The sequence below is a fragment of the Dermochelys coriacea genome, chromosome 12 (genome assembly GCF_009764565.3).
Source record: "Dermochelys coriacea isolate rDerCor1 chromosome 12, rDerCor1.pri.v4, whole genome shotgun sequence".
Classification (NCBI taxonomy): Eukaryota; Metazoa; Chordata; order Testudines; family Dermochelyidae; genus Dermochelys; species Dermochelys coriacea.
In genome coordinates, this window is record NC_050079.1 from 7,900,178 (window position 1) to 7,926,276 (window position 26,099).

The following is a 26,099-nucleotide window of genomic DNA, read 5'->3' on the forward strand; positions in this document are numbered from 1 at the left end:
AAGAAGGGAGACCCTGGTGCACCATGGGAGATGTAGTCTAACCAGGAATCCCAACTTATAGAGAACAGGAGCATAAGGCTCCCGAACAACAACTCTCATGAGGCAAATGGCAGCATTTCAGAATCAAAATATTTTGAATTTTTTTTTTTGCCCAAACTTTCTGAGACCATAAACCTCATTTTCTGACCAGCTTGACTTGTGAGTTATGCATATGATGACCCCAGAATTTACAGTAAGCTGAACTTGGTGCCATTCTATGTGAACATAGCTGTGAATCAGGTTTTGTAACTATTCGACTTGCTCTTCTGTTGTGTAACACAGCTGTGTGGTGTTAACAATTGCTACATTAATGACTTTTTATCTTAGCATAGTCTGCTATGCTTGGGGTCCTGTGGGATGAAATGTGCCGTCGAGATGTAAGACATTATAATCAGGGTGAGGGGAAACAGAGCGAGAGCAGGTAAACTGGGTAGGATGCTAAGAGAAAGCATCAAGATTAGAGTGAGTTGGGCAGCAGAGGGGAGACACTGTCAGGGTACACAGTGTACCCTAATGATCAACTAAATCATACGTTTGGATTCATTCCAACATGTAAATAACAGGAACATTTAAGGAATAGTTCGGGGGGGATTAACATTTCAGCCATGCTCTGACTTGTGTTCAGCACGGACTGATACACAGAACAAAGGGTCTGTTTCCATGTGATGTACCTGGAAAGGGTAGAAGGAAATTCTTTATCTCCTATAAACTTCAGGATTGCAGTTTGATGATGAAGGCTGTGGAAGAAAGAGATGACAAACAATGTCACACCCAGTTCACTGACTACCACTAAGTTATATTTTATTTACTCTTGATAATATTGTGGGTTTTCTCAAAATCACTTAGTCATCACTTCAAAGGTCAATTAAAACATTACCCAAGGCAGCAGTTCCAAGGTCAATTAAAATATTATCCGAGACAACCACCTATCTCACATGACTATACTTGAGTCTAATTATGCAATATGAATTGAATAGTTCAGGAACACTATCAAGGAAAAGGTCCTGTTGAAGTTACTACACTTAACAACACAGAGTCTTGTCTACAGTAGGGAATTTTAATCAGGGTTGCGGAGGGAACCCATCAGTGCTGCTGCCAGTTCAACTGCACCAGTGAAAATTTCTCTCTAAAATCCCCTGCTGCTGATAGAATAAGAAGCAAAAAAGGGGTTTTATGCGGACTCTCTGAAATCTGATTACTGTATCTGATTCTCTGCTAAGGGTTATGGGAGTTTACCCTGAAAAACACTGTTGATTCTGCAGGGTTATTCCTGCTAAATGGTACTGCTTTTAGCTATGAAGGAATACACAGCACTACAGAAATTAGAAGTGGATGGTCATTTAGCCCATGTCCTGCCAATACAAGAATATTCCCTGCCACATATTTTCAGTGCTTGTAAGGATAAATACAGATTGTGAGGCACTCAGATACAGTGCTTGCAAGGGTCATATAAGTACCGATAGATAAACTAGATAGGCTAAAGTGGGCTATACAAATGCCTTTAGATGAGACAGATTAGACAGATGAGATAGATCAGTTGAGTACAATTTCCTGATCTGACTTTGCATACCTGGCTTCAAACTCCACCGCATTCAAGCAGGTGTTCATGGCATTCAACAGACAGCAAACACCGTCCACAGATATCTGGTTGTTACTGACACTGAGAAAGAAAACAACCAGACAAGCAATGATTACCGACTGAAAAGCGTGTGTGCAATAACAGACCACGAAGGAAGTCATTAGAGGGACATGATGAACATTGCTCTCATTGCTGGAGGGGCGGGGGTAGAACACCATGCACATTCTAACATTTAATTTTTTTAAGTGGTCGGGATGAAAACAGCTGGAGTCAGTATTCTTGGGGACAAGGCATTTGATGCTAAACTTCTATATTCTGAAAGGATGAGACTCCGCTTCTGAATGCAATGTTAGAAGCATGTGAGCTACCTAAGATTTCAGAGGTTCCTGGGCCTTCGGCTGCTCCTCTGTATGGGGGTACATCTCACAAGTTTTGGGGGTACATCTCTTGCAAGTTTTGGTGACAAAACTTGCAAGTGTAGACAAGGCCCAAGAGAGGCTTGATTGGCTTCCTCCTGACTCAGTATTCCACCCATACTCCTATGTGAGGGCCAGGAAGGGTGTCAGCTTCCTTCTTGGTGGAACCCTGTCAGCTTCCATGTACAACAGCCATCATCTTCATCACAAGGTAATTCGGGGGGTGTAAGGCAATACTTACTCCAACCGTTTGGAAATATGTACTTTGGGGAGACTCTCTACCAGCTCTCTGCAGCCTTCATCACCGAGTTGGTTACCTGATAAACTGAGGGATTTTCCCATTAAAGAGGTTCATTCTGAACAATGTAAATGACACCAGAATCTCGTCCTCCTACTCCACGCTCCTCTTCTTGTTAATTTTCTTTCTTTCTCTCTTTCCTCTCCTGCACCTAACTCCCCTGCTTGGCCCCAGTAAAACTGTGCAAATGGATCTTTCAGTTTACTGGCAATTCCGAAAACAAAAACCTAAAACAAAATGGTTTCAGGTCAAACCAAAACCTTTTTTTTTTTAATTTTCAAAAAATTGAAAAGTTCAAAAAACGGTTCTGGTTGGGTCCAAGGAAACGTTTCATTTCAACCATTTTGATTGGTTTTTTTAAAATAAAATTAAAGGACATTTTGAAACACCAAGTCATTTCAAACCAAGAACTCAAAATGTTTTGTTTTGAAAACTTTGAAACAAAATGTTTTGATTTTTTTTTAATTGTAGGTTTGTTTTTTTTAACCAAAACAATTTGGCAAAAACCACATGAATTCTCAAAATATTCCACTGTTGTCAAACCTGCATTCCTCCTGCCCCCCCCCAAAATAGTTTTGGACAAATACGTTCTTCCTGCTCTAGTTCCTACATGAAGCGACCTCGGGGGGAAGCTCTCCCCTCAGTGAGTCCACTCTCTGCTTCACATTGCTTCCATGTGTGCTCCAGCCCCAACAAGAATCCTATATCAAAGCATTTGGGAAGGGAATGCGAGCCACAGAAAAACCACGTCAACGGGTGGCTGCAGTCGTGATGGGAGGGGGAAAACACAGGGTAAGAAAGACCCTCTAACCCTAATCCCAGCCAGTCAATGGGAGAGCTGGTGTTGGGGGCGAATCTAAATCTGTGGTGCTGAGCTGGGCTGGAGAATCACCTTGCCAGAGACATTAGATTTCCCTGAATTTCCTATTGCAAGCAGGTTACAATGAAATCTGTACAACCAGACCCTGCCTGTGCAAAAAAAAGGGGGGGGGGCAGTAGCTGCTAGTCCCCGCAATGGGGGAGGGCAAAGAGTGTGGCCATGGCCCTACCTCTCCAGACCTTCCCCACAGGCCCTGGCACATGCATTTGCCTCCCCAGCAGAGCATGGCCAACAAGGCTATTTTAAAATAGGTGTCTCTGGTTACATTCCCGCAGAGCCAGAAGCTGGGGTTTAGGCACCCAACTCCCACTGAAGCTCTCCGAAAAAACCCAGCGTGCCTAAACTCAGCACAACATGGCGAGCCTTCCCCCTCTGGGGTAAGGAACAAACAGTAGGTTGGTGATTTGACATGATTTCTCCCTCTCCCGTCCCACCTGCAGCAAGATCAACATGAGAAGGGACCCTTAGAAGGAAACAAGATCTTTCCTGATGTACTTACTCCACTTCCGAGAGGTGGGCGCAGCCCCTGAGAAGAGCAGTGATCGCCACTGCATGTTGTGAATTGAAGCTGCAATCCTGTAACCTACAGAGAGGAAGATTAGAGTAAATGAGCGGCGAAGACACAGACAGAGCAGGAGGCTGATATCAGAGTGCAGACAGTTCTCGCATCCCTCTTGAGATTTAGGGAGAATTCACATCTGGGATAAATGCAGAGAGGGCCAGTGGATGGGGCAGCAGACTGGGAGTCATCAGATCTGCATTCTGTTTCCGGCTGTGCCAGTGATAGGTCTGGGTGACCTCGGGCAAGCCACTTCACTCCTCTTGTGCCTCAGTTTCTCTAGTTGTAAAATGAGGATAATACTTTGTAAAAAACTCTGAGAGCCTTCTTTGACAAGTGCTATGATAGTGCAAAATTTTATTGCATAGTAAAGCTTCACCATCCTCCCTACAAGGAAGGGAAGCATTATCATTCCCATTTTACGAGTGGGGGAAACTGAGGCACAGAGCAACACTAATTGTAGGTTGTGAGAAAAAGCCTTCGCTTTTATGCAGTTTAAATTTGCTTCATTTCAATTTCATTCTCCATGCCTGTGTTCCTGTATTAGGAGAAAAGTGACTTCTCTTTCTGAATCCCAGGCAGGAGGCATTGGAAAGAGTAGGTAGCTGTTTATTTTAAAAGCCACGTTGAGAGGAAGGGAGCAGTAGAAAAACTCAAATTAGATTCTTTGATCAAAACAAAATGGTTTTTGGAACATAATCTTTAGAACATAGTCTCTAGACTGTGATTCCTTCTTGGCAGGGATTGTCTCTTCTAGGGAGGTTTATGGTGCCCAGCACATGAGGCCCTGATCCTAATTGGGGTTTTGGGGGGGCTACCAGAATATAAATACTTAATTATAATAATACCAATGATGAGAAAGAGTGACTGATAGCAACACTCAGATATTACGGTGATGAGTGATAAGACCCTAGCTAGGATTGAATAGACAAAGTGCCCGATATGTCTTCTCTATACTGTTTATTATCCTGTGTATCTTTATCACCCGATACCAGCCGATTCTGCGATTCCAACGCCCACCATCCATGGAGATGAGAGGAAGCAGGCTGGCTGCTTCCCAGTGCTCACAGACCCTTCTGCCACAGGTGAAGGGTCTGCTGGGCAAGTGCATGGCACAACAACATTGTGATACAAACTGACAACATGACAGCACAATGGACTGTTGTAAAACCACATCAGGTGAGCCTAGCTCACAGTAACTGGGGGCCATTGGTTTGGACAGCCTGGGATTTTTATATTTTAACCAGTCACCCATCTCCATTTCTAATAGGTCTTAAAGAATAATAAAACAACAAACAACCCCTCTGAATGTAATGATTAATACAATGACTGCTTTGCCTTTGTGTGTAACCTGTTCTCTGAGGATCTCAATTCACCCATGGAAACTCAGACATACTTCTATGAACAGGAAGATGAGATTAAATGAGCTGAGTAGAGACAGAACAAGGGGCTGATATCAACTGTTAACAGGCACTTCTAGCATCCATCCCTCTCTAGATCCATCGAGAATTCCCCCTTTTGAATGAATATAAACAGGCAGAGGGATCGGCTACCGGCTTGTGAGTCAGAAGGGTTGGGTTTTATTCTTAGCTCTGCCTCTGACAGTTATGTGAGCATGGGCAAGTCACTTGACCTCTCTGTGCCTCAGTTCCTCTACATAATGAGAATACTTTTGTACAAATCTTTGAGATCCTTACAGGAAAAATGCTATGTGAGTTCAAACTACTATTATATAATGAAGTCACACAATTCCCACTGTGATGTGGGTAATCATTATCCTTCCAATTTTACAAATGGGGAAACTGAGGCACAGAGCAGAAGGCTATGTGTAAGTTGTGAGAAAAAGTATTTCCTTTCATCAGTTTTAAATTTTCTCTCTTTCAGCTTCACTGACTATCCCCTTGTTCTTGTAATCTGAAAGGGTGAACATAAGTGCCTGAGCTATGTTCTCTATGCTGCCTATTATTCTGTGTACCTTTATCATCCAACACCAGCCACAGTGACCCTAATGCTCTGCGAGTCCATCTCACATCGCCATATGGAGGTGAGGGGAAGCAGCCTGGCTGCTTCCCGATGCGCGCCCAGCCCTCTCCTGCCACAAGTGCAGGCTCTGCTGAGCTAGTGTCATGGCATGATGACATCATGATACAAACTTCCCCATGATAACATGACATCACAACGAACACTGTAAACCCGTGTCTGCTGAGCTCGCTCACAATAACTTGGGGTCATTGGTTTAGGCAGGCTGGGATTTTTGTATTTTAACCACTTACCCAGCTCTATCTCCAATTGTTCTTAAAGAATAATAAAACAATAAACCCCCCTGCATTTAATGTTTAATAACAATTAGCATACCAAGCACTTTTCATCCATAGATCTCAAAGTGTTTTACAAAGGAGATCAGTCTCATCATCATTAATATGACTTGTTGCAATCTGTCAGCTGAGGGCCTTAATCAACCCGTGGACATTTAAAAACATTTCTAAGAACAAAAAGATTGGATTAAATGACAAGAATAGCAAACAGAACAGGGAACTGATTTCAACTCCCAATGGGCCCTTCTAGGAATTAGCCCTCTCTCGACCCAGAGGAAATTCACATTTGGAATAGTGTAGTCAGGCACAGGGGCTCAGTGGATGGAGTACAGGACTGGGAGAAAGGAGATCAGTTGTTTTTCTCCCTATAAAGTGGTCATAATACTTTCTGTAAAGTACTTGGGAATCTTTAAAGGCAAAGTGCTACAGGAGAGCAAAATGTTATTATATTGTTGTCTCACACCCACGCTATGATTTATCATCCCCTAAGAATTATCATCCCCAGTTTACAAATGGGGAAAAAGAGGCACAGGGAGGTAAATGATTTTGCCAAAGTCACTAATTGCAGAGCAGGTGATCGATCCCAGGAGTCCAGATTCACAGATACACTCACTTCCAGCCGTCTAACTTGCAGCTGGGTGGTACTGTAACACAACTGTGCTAGGGAACCAGCAAAGACACTTGGAATAAAGTGCTGTCTGTTACTGCCATGGACTCCAGTTTTGGCTTCCTGATCCAGGTCGAGCTTGCCATCAGCTGGCCAATCAGTGTAATTTTTGTAACACTGCTGCCCCCTGAATTTAGTGCTGGTGAAACATGCTGGATTTAATAGGAATGAACATAGAAGGTCAGACCCATGGTCCACCTAATGTGGTACCCCGTCTCTGATAGTGGCCAGCACCAGCTCCTACAGAGAAAGTGGCAAGAAACTGTGAAGTAGGTTTTTACGCAATAGCCAACTCCTAGGGAAATTTTCTTCAAACTCCTGCAGTTAGAAGGTGGCTTTTGCTCTGATGCAGGAGGGTTTTTTTTTCTCCCCTGCACAATGTTTGTTTAAAAAAATCCTTACTGTTATAAATCTGGATGCTCTCATTATCCTTATAACTATCCAATCCATTTTTACTCCTGCTAAGCTCTTGTCCCCTCAGTTATAGATAGTGGCAGGGAATTTCACACGCTAATTGTATGCTGTGTTAAAGAGTCTTTCTTTTCATCAGGTTAAAATTTGATGCCATTCAATTTCATGGAACGTCCCCTTGTTCTTGCATTGTGAGAAAGGGCAGATATAATCCCCAAGCTACCTACTTTACACATGCCATCCATTCTCCTCTTTATCTTCTTATGCCAGCCATGATGGCCACAGTGCTCTGAGAGTCCATCTCCCACCATCACATGGAGGCGAGGGGAAGAAAGTCGGTGGCTTCCCAGTGCACACAGCCCTTTCCTGCCACAAGTGCAGGCTCTGCTGGGCTGGTGTCATGGCATGATGACATTGTGATGCAAACTTTCCCACGACAACATGTGATGTCACAATGGAACATTGTGAAACCATGTCTGCTGGGGCCCTCATTTGGACAGGCTGGGATACTTTTAATTCCTAACCATTTATCCAGCCCTGTTTCAAACCATTCTTCAACAGTAATATCCTCTGCCTTTAACGACTAAGGTAGCTGTTACTTTGCCCATCTGTGCAACCCGTCACAGGAAGATCTCCATTCACCCATAGACATTTTAAGTATATTTCTTTTACCGTAACTTCATATTTATTTGAGTAGCATTTTCCTTTTTACGTGCTCTTCTCCTCAGATTTGGTGATCTGCAAAGAAACAAAATATTTACCAGCCTTTGAAACTCCATCATGAGACATTTGCACTGTTGAGAATATTTTCCATTTACACTGTGGGATACAATACGCACAGGGAAGGAATAAAGCTTTGTTGGAAGAAGTCACTGAGGGAACATTTACACAGCAGCGGGGGGTGTAATTCCCATCTTGGGTAGGCGAACTTGTGCTAGCTTTGATCGAGTTAGTGCGCTAACAGCAGTATGGCTGCAGTGGCATGGGCAGCAGGACGGGGTTAGCCATTCTGAGTGCATACCTAGAGTCTGAGATAGACTTATACTTAGCCCATGCCTCCCACCACCCACACCATCATGGCTACGTTGCTATTTTTAGCATGCTAGCACGATCAAAGCTAATGCACGTATGTCTACCCCAGCTGCAGTGTAGATGTAACTTGAGTCTCTTTCCAGGATTCAGTTCTCTGGCCCAGCATTGCCGTAGTGCAGCTGCATGGGAGTCAGGAGGCTAAGGATTGCTCATTGCAAAGGAAAACGTTCAACTACAGAGCACAGCATGTGACGAAAGGTGCTTTCCGGCTGGGGCATTTTCAGACTGATCCTCTAAGAGAAAAACAAGGACTCATATTTTGCTTGGTATTTACTGACCTAGGGCTAAATCCATGCTGTCCCCATGCATATGCAGAGGCATGAAAAGAGGCAACCAAGCAAGGTGCAAGACATGTTGCACCCTATTTATGCCGCCATCCCCTAAAGAAAAAATCAACATGGCCATGATTCAGAATTGCCTTGCAACCTCTACTGTCATTTACTCCCATGCAAAATGCTACCATTCTGGATTAACAGTTTTACATTCCCTTTTCACAGGTGTAAATGACTGCACGGGGTGCAGGGGAATTATGTCCTATTTCTCAGTGGTGGATTTAGAGGTAGCGGGGCCCTGTGCACAACTTCATTTTCGGTCCCCCCCTCGGGACCCAGGCAAGAAAAAGAACATTCTCTCTGATCTCTCCCCCATTTTTCATTCTTTTTTACTTCATCCTCCTCCTATATTATAAGTAATGGGAAGTAAATGAAAATAAAGTGAGGTACCTTGATTGGGGCAGATGGTTGGGGTGCAGGAGGGGTACAGGGGGTGGGGTCTTGGAGGAAGTTTGGGTGTGGAGTGCGGGCTCTGGGCTGGGGCAGGGCGTTGGGATGCGGGAGAAGGGTGAGGGGGATGGTGTTACCTTGGGCGGGGCAGCTCCCAAAGCACAGTTTCCGGCCAATGGGAGCTGCAGAGTCGGTGCTCAGGGCGGGGGCAGCTCACGAGACACTCCCCCCAGGGGCCACAGGGACATGCTGGCCACTTCTGGGAGCGAAGCGGTGTGGAGGGAGGGAGGCAGAGAGGGCAGGGAGCCGCCTTAGCCCTGCTGCTGGCACGTCTCTGCATGCCCCTTGTGGGGAAGGGGACAGCGGGTCTCCCCCACCAGGGGCGCGCAGAGACGTGCTAGCAGCCAGCCACTTCTGGGAGCGGTGTTGAGCCACCAGCCACAGCATGCAGGCAGCCTGCCTGCCTAAGCCCCGCTGCACCGCCAGCCGGGACTCGGGGGCAGGTTGTCAGATATTAGTTGGGGATTGGTTCTACTTTGAGTAGGGGGTTGGACTAGAGGACCTCCTGAGGTCCCTTCCAACCCTGATATTCTAGGATTCTATGATTCTATGATATTTGTTCTGCATTTTGGGGCCCACTTGCCATTGGGGGCCCCGTGCCACCGCATGGTTTGTTTAATGGCAAATCCACTCCTGCCATTTCTGGAGCCAGCAGTCACCAGTGTCCATGGTAGAAATGACTATTATTTGAATCAGAATTCCCTTAAATACTCACAACTCCAAGATCAATTTCTCACCTTGGGACTTCTCTGGACTGGCCAGAAAAATATATCACGATGGTGTCCTTCCTGCAAGCAAAATACACTATTAGGTTAAATGCTAAAGGATTAAACTTCTTATGCAGCAATGCTCAATAGGGGCCTGGGTCTGCTCTCCTTGAAATGGACGGCAAAGCTCCCATTGAATTCAGTGGGGCTGAATCAACCTTAGAAACGTGCTGCTCTGAGAGCTCTTAAGCTTATGAAGCAAAAGGGAATTTTGCAGTGGATGTTAATCAAAAGAATCACTGGTCTCAGCAAGGCTGGCTGGAAACTTAGGCAGACTGCTTCTTGGGGTTCCCCTTCTCTAGATACATCTCTCATGAAAATAGATCATTCCACTGATTGATCCAAAATGCCATAATTTACGGCAGCGATTTGGCCCTTTATCCAGCTGTGGCATGGAGCAAAATAACACAAATGTTTTCTGCAAGATAAGAAGGGTCAGCAGTGATTCAGTATCACGTGTATTGCATGGAGAAACTTGGAAAAAAGCAAACTGTGTCCAACATGACTTCCTTAGAGCTATACGAGGGATTAGTCTGGCTCCTGGAGTTTACACATGGATGTAAACTAGTTGTAAGATTTGTAATTTAAGTCTCCACTTTACCCAATATCTTGGACATGTGATAATATCAAAACCATTGTTCAAAGACATATCAAGTGCACAGCAATGCAAAGTCTTGCTTTTCCAGTGATTTTCACTGGTTTATAACTCATTTGCACAGACAAGGAATCTCACCGTGTAGATATTGCATGTTTTAGAAACAGAGTTTAAATTATGTTACATATACATTTTACATTGAAAAATCAATGTGTGAAATGAACATGTAAAAATCAATGCCTTCATAATTCCATATTGTATAATGTAACTGAATCAAACTCCATGTTTCAACTTGTCAATAAGAGGAGAGACTGGAACTCAATTTGCACCAATCTTTATTAAGGAGAAATTCTACTGAAAAGAGAAGTCAATTTTTAAAGTCAACAGTTAGAGAAATAAAGGATATATTTCCATAGCATATATTACCAGTACCTTATATGTAGTTCAGTAACATTTGGACAAGTAGTGGCTCCCTTCGCCAAAGTAAGAACAGACTTCACTGAAATATCATTATGGCTTAAACTGTGGATAACAGAACATCACAATATCAGCTGCTTGTATTTGATAGTAAGTCTCTTTTATTTAATACACAATCACTGCTTCTCAACACAAACACACACACACATGCACACACGCAAATCTAATGGATTTGTTGACCATTTAAAACTATACTGTTTGTTTTCAGCCAAAAGACATTTCTGTCTGTTCGCAATTGTCGTAAATATAAAGGGAAGAGTAAACACCTTTAAATCCCTCCTGGCCAGAGGAAAAACCCTTTCACCTGTAAAGGGTTAAGAAGCTAGGATAACCTCGCTGGCACCTGACCAAAATGACCAATGAGGAGACAAGATACTTTCAAAGCTGGAGTGGGGGAAGAAACAAAGGCTCTCTCTGTCTGTGTGTTGCCTTTGCCAGGACCAGAGCAGGAATGCAGGTCAAAACTCCTGTAAAGGGTTAATAAGCAATCTAGTTAAATATCCGTTAGATTCTGTTTTGTTTAAATGGCTGAGAAAATAAGCTGTGTTGAATGGAATGTATATTCCTGTATTTGTGTCTTTTTGTAACTTAAGGTTTTGCCTAGAGGGATTCTCTATGTTTTGAATCTGATTACCCTGTAAGGTATTACCATCCTGATTTTACAGAGGTGATTCTTTTACTTTTTCTTCAGTTAAAATTCTTCTTTTAAGAACCTGATTGCTTTTTAATTGTTGGTTCATTGTTTGAGTCTGTGTTCACCTATGCAAATTGGTGAGGATTTTTATCAATCCTTCGCCAGGAAAGGGGGTATAGGGTTTGGGAGGATTTTGGCGGGGGTTGGGGGGAAGACGTTTCAAGCGGGCTCTTTCCCTGTTATATATTTGTTAGACGCTTGGTGGTGGCAGCAATAAAGTCCCAGGGAAAAAGGTAAAATAGTTTGTACATTGGGAAAGTTTTAACCTAAGCTGGTAAAAATAAGTTTAGGGGGTTTTTCATACAGGTCCCCACATCTGTACCCTAGAGTTCAGAGTGGGGAAGGAACTGTGACAGCAATTCAATTCTATTTTATGGACTCTTTCCAAGGCAATTGCTGCCCCTGAGTTCAGAATCAGGGGCACTTGATAGATCTATAGGATAGTAAAATAGTTATGCACCATTTTCTGCTAAACTAAACACTTATTAATAATGTAGGTGATACAACTGCAATATCATAGGAATTTATGATAAAATATTTAATACTTACAGTATATTTTTCATAGTTTGCTGCAGCAAAATAACAGATGTAAGTACAGCACTTTAAAGAAATACAGTCAAGATAAAAATCTTATGCTTAAAAAAATCTAACCTGTTACTAGAAAAACTCAAAGGATTTTTTAAAAATATCATTTACTTTATTTTTGCTGCTTATTTAAGTTTTGGACTTCACTCAACTTAGAACATCAGACCCTGATCCTGCAAACACTTTTGCATAGGCATAAATTGACTCCAACTGACATCAGTGGAATTGCTCATGAGTAAAGTTATGTACACGTGTAAGAGTTTGAAGGAACAGGCCCTAAAATTAGCTTGGTCTATTTGGTAAATTTCACTCTCTTCTTTTTTCAGTTGAAAACTTGTTTCACTGAAGGCTCTTGTGCATTATGAGGCCAATGCTATTGTGTCACGGTTTCCACTTTCCAGCCTGGCAGAGGCATGTTTGACTCTGATCCTTCTTCCCCCTCACCATATTTGCATACACAAGTACATCCCAAGAAAACATTTTTATTCATATTAGGCTTAGTAAAACTTTGAGGCTGGGGATTATTTTCTTTTTTAATGAAATCTAATTGTACATAGCTTCCTAGATATTAAAACCCGGAGGGACTATTAGATTATTCCCATCAAATTTCATCCTGTTACTCCCATTCTGAGCCCGGTAGCTTGTGTTTGGCTAAAGCAGATCTTCTAGGAAGGCAACCAGTTTTGATCTAGAGACTTCAAGAGGTGAAGAATTCACTGTTTCCGTTGTAACTTGTTCTAATGGTTAATGGAAGGGGCCTCAGGCATTGACTGTGTCTCGGCCTTTCCTATTCCCCAGTGGCACACAACAGTTTAGTCTCCTGAGAACTAAAATGCTTTGGTTTAATTGAAGTCATTGGGCTCCATGATGTAGGGGTATTTGGGTGGAATTTGAGGATCTGTGGTCCAACCTTTTCAGCGGACAGAGGCTAGTTTGAGGCACCTCTGCAGGCCAAACCCAGTAATATGTGCTCTACAAAATGATGTCCTCCATGCGGCGTGACCTCACATGTATTGTAATGGTAAAGTCCCATTGTGCAGAGAACACCATTTTGTAGAGCAGGTCTGCTACAAGTGGGGGCAGACACATTTGGGGGCTGGACAAAATCATCCCACAGGCCAGCCCAAGGGCTGCAAATTGGACTGCCCACCTCCCTGTGAAAAATTTGTGCCCCTGACTGACCCCAGGGACTGCCGGCATTACTTCCTGACCTGATGTTGACCCTAAACTACTTGACCCTTTGACGGGATGATTTGCTTCTTCAGAGATGATATTTGCAATGGACTTAAGTCATTAAATCTCTTACTTACTCAATCATCTTTAACTTTTCCACTCTGGAAAGCATTTCAATCATCTTCCCCATGTCTTGGTCCCTCAGTCGATTGTCTTGCAAGCTGCAAATCAGTTTGCCTGGTTAATATCCCCCACAAATAATTCTCAGCTGATTTTAAAAGCATCGTTCGCCCCCAATAACGCAGATCACTCACTTTATTTCTTCAAGTTGAAGGCAGTTTGGAAAGACTTGTGCCAGGCCAGTTAGCCCCAGGGCAGTGATACTACCACCAGTTAACCTGAAAAACACAAAGCAGATCGAAAATGTCAGATCAATACAAATCCACCAGACTCGTGGCAGAAACAGTGTCTGGGACGTCCCTGGGTTCCACGTCCAGCATGTGACCAGGAGGAAGATGCAGGGGTGTGTGGCCTGATTCTGCTCCCAGTCAATGGAAGTTATTCCCCTGGGGACAAAGGGCAGAACTGGGCTCCAGCATCATCACTTTGGTGTGCATCCATCACAGCTTGCAGGAATTTGATTCCCTGACATTCAGTTTCCCTGCTTTTCAGTCTCTTAACATGCAAGGGAAAGCTGCAGGAAGTAGAGAGGAAAATACATCCCAAACTGCTTCCAAACAAAAGCTCAACAGAGCCAAAATGGAGCTCATCTTTCCCACCCTAAACTCTGTCCACTCCCTTCTTTCTCCAGCACCATGGACAGCACCCTCAGTGTCACTCAGCCCCATAACTAAGATTTAGTCACAAGTATTTTTGGTAAAAGTTATGGACAGGTCACTGGCAATAAATAAAGATTCATGGCCTGTGACCTATCCATGACTTTTACCAAAAATACCCCTGATTAAATCTCTATTTCTGGGGAGCTGCTGCTCCGGGGGGCTTTCCTTCAGTGCTGAGGGTTGACTGCCCCCGGCTGCTGTTCCCTGGGGATCATTCTCCAGACAGCTTCCAGGCACCTCTGGAGATGCTGCTCTGGCCACTTCAGGACCGCTGTTGCTCAGGCAGTCCCCAGGGCGCCCCAGGACCGCTGCTTGAGAACTCCCTGGAGCCAGCCGCACCGGGGCCTGCCGAGCAGTGGCCAGTGCGGCTGGCCCTAGGGACTGGCCGAGCAGCTGGCCCCGGGTTGCGCTAACAGCAGCCGGTGCGGCTGGCCATGGGGTGCCTGAGCAATCAGCCACACCAGCTGCTTCAGAAGTCACAGAGGTTGTGGAAAGCCACGGAATCTGTGAGAGAATCGCAGCCTTACCCATAACCCACGCATGGTCTTCTACTTGGCCCTCTCCCTCGGCCCTCAGGCCCAGCCATCTCGAAGGGCCTGGCTACACTTAAAGCGCTCGGGTACACCCAGGCAGTGGGTAAAAGAGGCCAGGGGAGGCTAAGCTGCCCCAATCAGCCTGCCTGACACCTTCGGCGCATGCTGCCACCGAAGGGTGGGCACCTTGGCTGTGGCCCTACCCACACTCTGCCCCAAGGCCCTGGTCCCGCTCATCCTCTTTCTTCAAGACCCTGCCTCTTCCTGTCCCCACCCCGCCTGCATGGGAGGAGGTGAAGAAGCATGTGCGAGCAGCTGGCTGGCCGACAGGCAGACGGGCGGGTGAGTGGCCGGTCAGCTGGGGTTGCAGGGGCCTGAGGGAGGCAGCAAAGCAGCACAAGCGGCAGGCAGGGGGTCCTCGCGGATGGGGCGAAGAGGCACAAATGGCGGGGGGAGGGGGCCTCGCAGGGCTGGGGGTGGAGCGTGGGCGGCGCTTCCAGGGGAGGAGGCTGAGCAGGGTCGGGGCCACCGTCCGGGGGCTCACAGCCTCCCCACATGGAGGAGTCATGCACCGCTGATGCTGGTACCCCTGCATCACTGCAGCACGTGTGGAGAAGATGTTCTATGCTGATGGGAGAAGTTCTCCCGCCAACACAGCACTATGCACACTACACTTATGCCAGCATAACTTAAGTCGCTTGGGGGGGGGGTGGAATATTCACACCACCGAGCAACATAGTTTTGGCGACATAAGTGGTAGTGTAGACATAGCCTAAATCTCACCACTTCTTCCTGCATGACATTTCTAAGATCCCATCCTTCCTCTCCATCCACTCAGCTAAAACTCTCGTCCAGGCCCTCGTCATCTCACGTACATTCTTTGGGGCAAGGGCTAGCTCTTTGTTCTGTGTTTGTACAGTGCCTAGCACAATGCAGCCCTGATCCAGGTGCTACCAGAATGCAAATGTAGCACTCCTTGCAGGCAAAGCATGGCTCTGCAGCGCTTTGCCTCAGTTTCCCTTCTCACACGCCCCTTAAGAACTTCACACAGTCCAAAAGGTAAAAATCAAATTCCCTTGCTGGGGTTCTACTTTATTAAGTCTAAATAAACTTGAAATAAAATCTGCCTAGCATGTACTTTCTCCCCTCTGATTCAGATGGTAGCCCAGACCTCAGCTCAGGGAGGTAAGGGAAAGAATGACAGAGTTACTAGAAGGGTTCCTGAAGAAAGTGACTGGGGAAGAAGCTGCTGGAGATGTTGCTGAGAGCCCAGTCGTAAAAAATGGGGAACTTGATGGAATAATTAAAATGTGTAAAAGGAAAGTCAACTGTATTACTTATTGTAAACTTTAGTGCCAGGGTTTGCCCGCTGTGCAATCCTGTCAGGAAAGAACGAGATTGCATTCATACCGATTTCTTTTAGTTTACATGATCAAGTGAAGGAGTAAGGCTAATGTTTGCAATCGAGCATGCTTATGCTATCAAGTTAGTGCTGAAGAGGCAGTAAACAAGAGGCACTGAAACCACACAATATGTGTATAAGGACACTTGGCCACAGAGTGGAATAATCACAGATGTAACTGTTCAGCTCAGTTACTCATACCAGGGTCCTATCATGGTTGTTAAGACAAGGAGAAGAGGCATGGAATATTTATACAGTTGTTCCGGCCTTCTGGAGAACAACAGTTTTTGAAGGGACTTTGCATTGTATAATGGACTGTTAAAACAAGTTTAAAGAGCACCAAAGATTACAAAGAGACTTTATATAAATTATATGAACTTTAAACTGGACATTTCAGCAGCTAGTTTGATGTTGATGGAGAAACTGCAAATTAAACAAGCATTAATTGCAAAATTGGCCAAGGGACACACCACAAGTGGTAAACAGAAAGGGACTTGTGGAGATAAGCTGCTGACCAGAGCAGGCCAGTCAGTGTTCAAGATGTGTCCCAAGATGGTTGTACCAACAGTTATGGCCTAACGTGTCTTACACTAACTGGTGTGACAAGATGTATTACACAATGAGACAGAAAAATCCCAGTCTCAGTTGCAAGAATTCAAAAGCTGATGCCTTGTTCCCTGATGGAATGGTAAGAGAGGATGACTCTCCTTTTGGTTGGATATTTTGAATCTTCAGAAGAAGTCAACATGCCAGAACCTCCAAAAAGAGGAACCAAGTTGGACCAGCCAGCAGAAATAGGATAAAACAACTGTTGTCCTTCAGCACATCACTTCTCAAAAGCCGAAGACATCTGGAACAGAGAAGACAGTTCCTGGGCCAGCAATCTCGGAGTCCTCCTGGTGACACCAAAGAACTATCTCAGACAGACCACCTTTAATGTCTTTTTCTATTTTCCAGTAGTTCAGGTTGCCTGTTAGCACACTGGGAAAAGACTATAGCTATATCTATCCTTTACTCAATCTGTGTTTGCATGTCAAGTCCTGCTGTGGACAATTACTGAGCTGAAAGGTGTTTTCTGAGCAAAGACCTAGTGATAAGTAACACAGAGACTTTCTTTGGGAGCTGTGATGGGGCATCTGCCCCACAATGGTGGAGAAAGGGTTAAAAACAGTATTGGGGAGGCTGCGCAGCAGACAACCAATCAGAAGGGGCTGCAGTGAGCAGCCAATCAGGCAGAGCAGGCCCATATATAAAGAGAGCTGCAGGGTAGAGGGGCAGTTCCCTCTTGGGAGCTCAGGAAGAAAAGGACTGGGTCTCTGAAGGGCTGAGGAAACTGCTAGCACCCTGGACAGAGAGCGCCAGCCTGACCGACTGGAAGACTGAAGCCCTGATCCAGGGGCAGAGAAGGTGCTAGGGCTAGGAGAAGTGGCCCAGGGAAAGGGATGGCAGGGGTTGAAGGAGACACAGCGTGTGGCTGTTGCCTAGAGGGTCCCTGGGTTGGGATCTGGAGTATTGGGTGGGCCCAGGTCTTCCTTGCCCCCACTTGCCACTGATGGGAGTGGCCAGTGAAGGGCTGTAGTTTGCCACTGAGGCAAGTGGCTAGAACCTTGGGCTGCAGCTGGCCACAGAGGTGAGTGGCTGGACAGAAGACTGCTGCCCCCCGGGAAGGGAAGGAGAATGGAAGGGGGCTTGACTGGAGGCCTGTGTCCTGAAGAGGGTGCCACAGTCCTTGAGGTGCTGTGGGCCCGGAGCAGAAGTCACAGCGGTGAGACACCACCAGAGGAAGGTGCCCTGCAAAAAGACAGCTAATTCCCAGAACGGCCAGCAAGAGGCACCATAGTGGTGAGTCCCGCCCTGTTACATGAGACAACCCAAATCAGTCAATTGGTCGCTTCCTGAAATGGAATACCTAATTAGTAAGGAAGTATACATGCTTGTGTGTGTGCTGTCACAGAATTACAGCATGCGTCTTTGTTTTGGACCAGGTTCCAACCAAGATTGTTGTAAAGTAGCTTTAAAACTGAACAAGTTACTGTTGTTAACAAAGATTGCAGAACTGCACATCTATCATATACCATAGTTAATGGTAGACTGCCTTTGAAGTTCTAGAATAAACGTAAAATGAGACCAGGGTTGACCTCTTATGCATAGATGCTTGCTATGACAATGGAAGGGGTTTTTCCATCACATAATAAATCCATCCCCTCAAGAGAAGGTAGCTAAGTTGATGGAAGAATTCTTTTGTCAACCTAGCAGAGTCTACACTGAGGCTAAGGTCAGCTTGACTATGTCTCTCGGGGGTGTGAATTTTTCACACTTCTGAGTGATGTAGCTATATCAACCTAAATTTTAGGTGTAGACCAGGCCTAAGTGTGCAAGCTTCTTGTACTGGACTAGGCCTATCAAAAATGTAGGGGTTTATTTTAGGTAGTTAGGAGTGTTAGACAGATCTTGGAACTAAGATAATTCATTGAGAAATAGGTAACAAGGATTTGACTGCTACAGGTCCATGGAGACAATGCATCATGAAATCAATGATACACTTGAGATATATTGATGATATTTTCATCCTCTGGACAGATGGCTTAAACTGTCTTATAGATTTCCACCACAACTCCAACAACTACTACCCATCCATTAAACTCTCTCTCTGTAACACGTTCACAATAGCATCAACCTCCTGGACACCACAATCAGCTTCAACAATGGAACCCTACAGACAACCCTAGACAAGTAACCCACGGATCACCACACCTACCTCCATAGACCATCCTTCCTATGTTGTACAGATATTAGGGTTGGTCAAAAATTTTCCATAGAAATGTGGTTTTACGGAGAGGGTTGTGGGGGGGGGACAAATAACTGGATTTTCAACTTAACTCAATTTTTTGAAGACAGTGTCTCTGTTTTCCTCAAAAAAATTTGACTTTTTTGAAAACCTGAAAACCAAAAAGCTTTTCTCCAAAAAGGAAAGGGAAAGTGTTTCAATCAGCTCTAATAGATATAAAGGATCTTTACAGCAGCATAATGTTATGCAAATCTTTTGCAGCTATCTCCTGGCATTTGGTAGCAATGCACAGAAGGTACCATATACAATCACATTTTTCATGGATTTCTATTTTTGTGCTGCACTATACAATGCAACAGATTATATTTTAGACAACATCAACCAGAGCAAAAGATTTAAAATACATATGACATAAGATGGTGGTACAAAATCCAAAAGGGAACCCATTCCCTATTCCTATTCAGCACTAGAGCAAAGTAAGATGGGTTGACCCTAATATTAAATGCTTACTCTAGTTTCTTCAGACTCTTGATCTTCGGTAAACTTTTGGAAAGAGCAGCTGCAAATTCATCACCATATTTCCTGCTCCTAAAGCTAAAACAATAAAAAAAAGTGGGTTAAACATGATAGAAAAAAATAGAGTTCTGTTTTGTTCTAACATTATCTATGATCCAGCCACTTTATTGCATCATTTTTATTTCTAAACATATTAGTTCTTTAAATGCAATTTCAACATAATCAAATGTACAAAGGGGGAAAGGCTTTATTGACTTGGTTACTAAGACACTTCATGCAGTAGCTGTTGCTAAACTGTGGAGACAGTATGACTGAGCATTCTGCTAGCACTATGATAAAGATAAGTAATTCCTAATTTAAGGACATTTTCAGCTCACGGTTATATCAGTGAGCAGTGAAAATCTGACTCTTAAGAACTGGAAAGGCCTAATGGTTCCTGTGTGTAAAGCTACTGAAGTCAATAGAGTTAAACCAGGGATGAATTTTGTCTGAATGCTTTAAAGCTGTTGGAGAAATATACCATTTACGCTATGGTAAATTAGTAGCACACAGTGACCTGGAATGCATGCAATCTTCAACGTGAACTTAGCATTCATAAAAGATATCAAATTGATGGCTCTGGAGATTGAAGTGCCTACTTTGCCCTCCTAGCCCCCGACCTGGAGGCTGTCAAGTACCAGCTTTAGAGATGCGATGATAGTTCACTCTTAATCTTTGATCTCTCCGCTGAACCTGCCCACTGCAATGGGGCACCTGTCCATTAGAAACTGGACTGAGATAATAAACTCATTTCGTCTACAATATCTTACAGCACTCAGATGGCAGCAAATTTCAGTTGCTATTAGTGCTGGCTGGCTGTGAACCAGCAACCCAGAGGTGAAATGCTTGGGACTTCACAGCTAGATATCTGAGCCCTTTGATGCTAGGTAATTTGGATACCCATTTCCCATTAATTTTAATGGTAAAAGGGCATAGAAATCCCTTCAAAATCTCAATCTAAATGCACATGTCTTTAATGCATTTCTTACCTCAGGTGCTCTATATTTTTACAGCTGGTTAGAACCTCCAAACAATCTAATTCCATGGGGCAGCCTGCAAAATCCAAGTGAGTCAAATCCTGGCCACAGTTAATGATGAAAACCAAAGCTGAAACATCTAGAGGTGTCAATCTAAAGTTTCTAAATTCATACTTGAAATTTAACTGGGACCCAACATGCTTGGCTAATTCAAGGTCTTGTGTTTCATAGGTGCAATGGCACAACTCAATTATCTTGGGTCCCGTTAGATTAGTAGCTGCCAGCTTCTTCAATGACTGCAAGATGGTGGCTTGCTTGTCCCGCACCCACGCCTGATTTTGTTCAGCTAGCAGGGTGAGGAACGTCCTACACTCTTTTGACGAGAGGCCTGAGAGAAAGATGTGAAAATTCTCCATGAATTCAGTCCTGGCTTCACTTTTTAAAGTCCACTTTGACTTCAGAGAGAACTTTTTCTTCAGGTAGCTTCCGTCAACTGAGTTATTTATCATCAGGTTCAGAGCGGCAAAGAATTCTTGAAGACTCAAGTGCACAAAGGCATGGCCGGCCTCTGGGAGGCTGTCACTCCTCTTCACCTCAAAGACAGTCAGCAACCCATGTAGGGAAGCAAACTCTTTCACATGCTTTGGGATATCATCAACATAAAACACAAGCTTCTTCTCTTCCAGGCCTTTCAGTGCAAGGTCACACAGGCCCAAAATGGCCGTCCTGTGGTGATTCAGCTGCGTGTCTTCACTCACAGTGCCCTCTGTCTGCTGCTTACTTATAAAGATGAGGAGCATTTTGATATAAAATTGGGTCATGGTCTGAGGAAGCTCGACCTTTGACAAACGCTTCCTGAGCAAATATTCCAAACAGACGCAGACAATGCAGCACAAGGCAGGGATCAAGCACATGCTCAGAAGCTTGCTGTTGTTTTTCAGATGAGCAATGGCCTGCTCTTTAAAGGAATGTTGGTGGAAATAGTGGCTGGCATACTCTTCAACCTTCTCACGGTCAAATCCCCAAATTTCTGCCAGCAGATCTGCTCTGTTTAACAGAAAGTCAGGTAATTTCTTAGGCCGACTGGTGACCAGCACCGTGCACCCAGGGAGAAGTTTTCCAAAGCACAAATTGGCAAACAGTTCTGATATGGACATAGGCTTGTGGAGGGCAGGGCTTAAACAAGGCGAGGATGGCTGACCTATGTTCCCCACAAATTCGTCCAGCCCATCAAAGATGAACAACATGCGCTGGGCATTCTCCAGGAGGTGCTGAAATACTGCATCAGGGCAATCTTCTGGCTGAAGGAGCAAGTCAAACAAAAGCTCCTTTAAAGTCAGCTTTCTGCTGATCAGATTCAGCTGCCTAAACTCAAAGAGAAAAGTAAACAGAAATTGATGCAAGGCTCCTTCTGCCCACTTCTGGCAAAGCCTATGCATCAGCATGGTCTTTCCCATCCCCGGTTTGCCAAACAGAAGGATAACCTTGGTGGTACCCAAGCTAACGACACTTTCAAACAGGTCTGAGACTTTCACAGCCGTGTCCACGCATTCCTCTGCTTCCTGCATGCCTGCCAAGTCCTCTCTGGGTTTGTCTGCTTTCTCCTTTAGTCGGGAAGCTTTACTCTGCCGGATGACTAGGTTGACGAAGGCTTGGCTGAAAGCTGGTGCCTGTACTTGTCCCAGGACAGCTGTTCCTGCTGCTCTCTCATTTCCATACCTTTGGCACATTGAAGCAATGATGAGATGCCGGTACCTTTCAGTTGAATCTGAGAGACAGAGAGTGTGTGTGAGAGTGGTAATGGGAAACAGCTATATCAGCTTCATGAAAAGTGATCTTCACCATACTAAACACAGTGAGACCGTGGAGCTGTGCCAGTTCATATAGGATCTGACCTGTTGCTTAACCACTGAAATACCTCCTGATTTGTATTGGGAGGTTCATGGTATAAAGTACTTCTTCCCCTCCCCCCCCCCGCTCTATTTGCAAAGTCCATGTGATTCTTTACCTATGTAATTTTTTTTTAAAAAAATCCATGCTTCAACATGCATTTAAAACAATAAATCCATACCAGCAGCCCAGCAATCGCAAAGCAGTATATCCAGCCCAGCAACCCTACACCAAGTAATTAGTAAACAAAGCAGCACTTTTGTGCGACCTTGCAATAGCAAACCACAAGCATGCATAATTGCATAGCGTTATTTGCCAAAGTAGCGTATCTTCCATCCTCTGCCTCATGGACCTGGTTTTATGGATTCACACTTCTCCCTCACCCAGTATGGGGAGTAAGACAAGCTCACAGCTCAAACAGAAGTTATGGGCTTGATGCAGAAATTACTGGATGAGGCTCTCTGCCCTGTGTTTGTGCAGGAGGTCAGACTAGATGATCATAAAGATTCCATCTGGCCTTAAAATCTATGGATCTATAAAATTAGCCAAGGGTTAGAAAATGTCCTCATTAAGACCCCAGTGGCTGTTTCAGAAATACACAAAATAGCCTTGTCGTCTTCTGAGCAATCTCATCAATTTTCTGTATGGAACTCAGCCCAGTAACACGCTGATTAACCCCGAGGAAAGGTGTTCTCTGTTGAGATCCCTCCCAGAGACACTGGACTATTTTTATTTCAAACAAGATCTTAGGGTGTTTTGTTACCCTGCCAAGAACACAGGGGATAAAGGGCAATGACTAGAACCTAACAGGTGATCACTCCCTTGAGGGCAGAGTCCCTTACAGATGGCATCTGCATGTGTTTCTCTTCTTTATTATAGATATTGTATGTAGTGATGCCAATAGTTAAGGTTGCTCGACATTTCCCATTATAAGACCCTTTTTTTTCAGTTTCTTCTAACTTTGCCAAACTTTAGGCTGAAATTTCCTATGCTGGATGTCTGCCTCAGGCTGAATCTTTTGAAAAAAATTCAGCTAAAATGGCTCAACCATTTCTGTTTTTAAAAAAATTCTTACAACCGCATTACTGAGCAGCTGTAGTATAGCCATGCTTTCAAAGCAGCAGGACTTGACATTTGACTTTTAGGTGGCCTTTTGCTGTGCCTGTGGAAAATTTGCCCAAATGTGGCCAAGTTATTAGCCGCCGAAAAAATCTCGGTTCCCACATGCCTAGTAGGACTTTGTTAGCGTTTGGCAGCTAAATTCTCTGAAGGTTGCATCTGCACTGTGGACGCTCCATCCCCTCATAGCTCCTATCTGTGACCAGCCTGCACATGTGCCATCCGCACAGAGCAACTGAGCATGTTCCAGCCAAGGCTGCAAAGGATGAGCTGGACTTCCCGTGACATTGCTCCTCCTGGAAGCTGATGTAGTGGCAGGCACTGGAATTGAGAGCAGGGAGACTCTGCCTCTCCTGTGTTCTCAGAGCTACCCTTGCTCATGTCCAGGTAGCATGGAGGAAAAGGAAGACACAACCTGGCTCAAATGCAGAGAGGTGAGGAATGGGGGTTGGGGAAGGAAATGAGCTAGAGCCAGAAGGGGAGGAAAGAGGCAGGAATAGAAAGAGGCAGAAGATGGAGTAGGGGCTGTGGAGAGGTCAGGATAGCTGCAGAGATGGGACAACAGGTACAGGAGCAGGGGGGCAGAGGAAGGAGTTGGGGGCAGGAGCTGGGGTGTTGATAGCCAGGTTGGTGGAGGGGCTGGAGGGGGAGCAGAAGGAGACAGGGAGAAGGGGCAGAAGAGTCCATAACTAGAGCTTACTTGCCTCCAGAACCTGGAATTGAATTCATGAGTCCTGAGTCTCAACATTGCCTTACTGTCTAGCAAATAGGTGTGAAACATACAGGTAAAATGTGTCTCCATTCCCCTCTAGAGGAAGAGCTGCATAAAAGATAAGTCTTCTACTGCTACCAGCTACTTCATTAGTTTGAATGGTAGAGGATTGTGTTGTGGATCTAAAAATCCCAGCCAGGCTGCTGACCGACATAGAGGATCAGTATGGTTCCACACGATAGAATTTTGCTGGGTTTTATTTTTTCAATTTTTAAATTTTTAAAAAACACTAGAAATTGCATTTTAAAAAAAAACTAAGTTAAAAGAATGTGAAGATTGCAAAGTCAAGCACCCAAAAGTTAGGCAATGCCAGAATTAGGGTTGCCTGTGCAACCTTAACTCATACCCACCTTGTGCATGTGCATTATGATAGTCTTTAATTACAGTCATGAATTTGGATCCTGATCTGGGATCAGAGTCCAGCCCCCTCCAAGCTGAGAGTTGTCTAAATCCAACATTTTGCTTTGCACCCATTTTGGTTTCCAAACAACTCTCAGAGTTCACAATGTGGTGTGATCAAGGTCTTGTTCTTGACCTCCTGAGACATGCCCCCTCTGAGAACACATTAGTACCTACTGGAAATGCTAGCTAGCTCCCTACAACCCCTGCTCTCTCCAGCTCCTTTGTTGCTTCCTATTGTGCACCAATGTAAATCAGCTATAATTTGGCCATTAATGTTTTCTGGGTATTGGTTCTGGCCATATGGACAACGTTGGTGGTGTTCTGTCTCACCTACAGTTTGTGGAAATTTAATTCTTCCTCAATTTCTCTGGGTTATGAAATCCTACAAAGGCATTTTCAAATGTGCCACACTAGCTCTGAAGGCTTATTGGAGTTTTGTATTAAATGTGCATGTTTCCTGAACTGGTTCCCCATTCTAAAAAAAAAAAATAAAAAAATCTTCCATGCATAACAAGCTGCAAGATACCTTCTGGGCAGGTAATTCCTTCAGAAGGTTTTTATTCTAGATTATTTTAATCCATTTTTTTCCAGAAGGGTTTTTATTGCACCTCTGAGCCAGTTTTTTGCAAACATCTTTGTTCTTTTTAAGATCAGTTGCATATGAGACAAGGCAGCTTCTCAACACAGGCTTCCCATAAGGATGATTTCTCAGTGCTTTTGATTTATTTACTGGCATGCAAGAAAAATAATGGGCCCTTGGGTCAATACTGTATGTGACTTATGCAAAGTCAATAACTTGGCATTTCCCCCCAGATAAGTATAGAATCTCAGGCTTGGAAGGGACCTCAGGAGGTCATCTAGTCCCACCCCCTGCTCAAAGCAGGACCAATCCCCAATTTTTGTCCCAGATCCCTAAATGGCCCCTTCAAGGATTGAACTCCCAACCATGGGTTTAGCAGGCTAATGCTCAAACCACTGAGCTATCCCTCCCCACAAAGGAGAAAATCCATTATTGCATTGGCTGGGAATTGAACGCAGGTCAACTGCTTGGAAGGCAGCTATGCTCACCACTATACATCAATACAAACATGCTCCTGTATCGTTTGAGAAATCCACATACCTAATCGTTGCCGTTTAGACTCTTTCTCATTGGGATGAGAATTGCTTCCATGACCATGTCTTTCATGTCCTGAAAGTTGAAAAGCAGCAAACATCTTAATGCAGCACTGTGAGTTTGAGATCACATGGTACATCATCCCATCAACAACAGCCAATCCAAACCCTGCAACTGCTGAGGTAAAAGCATGTGTGCAGTGCAGTCATATGTGGGGATGGATAATAGAACATCAACATAACCTGATTTGTGGGGGTAACACTCATTTGTGCTTCATGTATCAGGGAGAGGGTGTAAATTCTGTCACTTTGATCCCACAGTTGACTGGATGCATAAAAATTTCTGTGTAACATTAGAGGCTGTTTGTGGGTTTGAAATA

At 44.4% G+C, this 26,099-nt stretch overlaps 1 protein-coding gene across 19 annotated transcripts in view; it reads right to left on the reverse strand.

Moving 5' to 3' along the window:
* NLRC5 (NLR family CARD domain containing 5) overlaps nt 1-26,099 on the reverse strand; it is a 91,925-nt gene that overhangs the window by 46,087 nt on the left and 19,739 nt on the right. For 14 of the 19 annotated variants that reach the window (XR_006275204.1, XR_006275203.1, XM_043495217.1 and 11 more), the window contains exons 5-16: nt 25,727-25,795; nt 20,436-22,191; nt 19,402-19,485; nt 13,644-13,727; nt 13,467-13,550; nt 10,833-10,922; nt 9,776-9,826; nt 7,837-7,902; nt 3,712-3,795; nt 2,276-2,359; nt 1,610-1,699; nt 711-776 (exon numbers count right to left, since the gene is read on the reverse strand). Coding sequence is in view for 17 of the 19 variants with exons in the window: in XM_043495217.1 (XP_043351152.1) it covers nt 711-776; nt 1,610-1,699; nt 2,276-2,359; nt 3,712-3,795; nt 7,837-7,902; nt 9,776-9,826; nt 10,833-10,922; nt 13,467-13,550; nt 13,644-13,727; nt 19,402-19,485; nt 20,436-22,191; nt 25,727-25,795 (2,608 nt within the window). In the remaining 2 variants the exon portion in view is untranslated. The remainder of the gene's footprint in view (nt 1-710; nt 777-1,609; nt 1,700-2,275; nt 2,360-3,711; nt 3,796-7,836; nt 7,903-9,775; nt 9,827-10,832; nt 10,923-13,466; nt 13,551-13,643; nt 13,728-19,401; nt 19,486-20,435; nt 22,192-25,726; nt 25,796-26,099) is intronic. The other 5 variants (XM_043495218.1, XM_043495227.1, XM_043495226.1 and 2 more) reach the window with 2 other exon arrangements.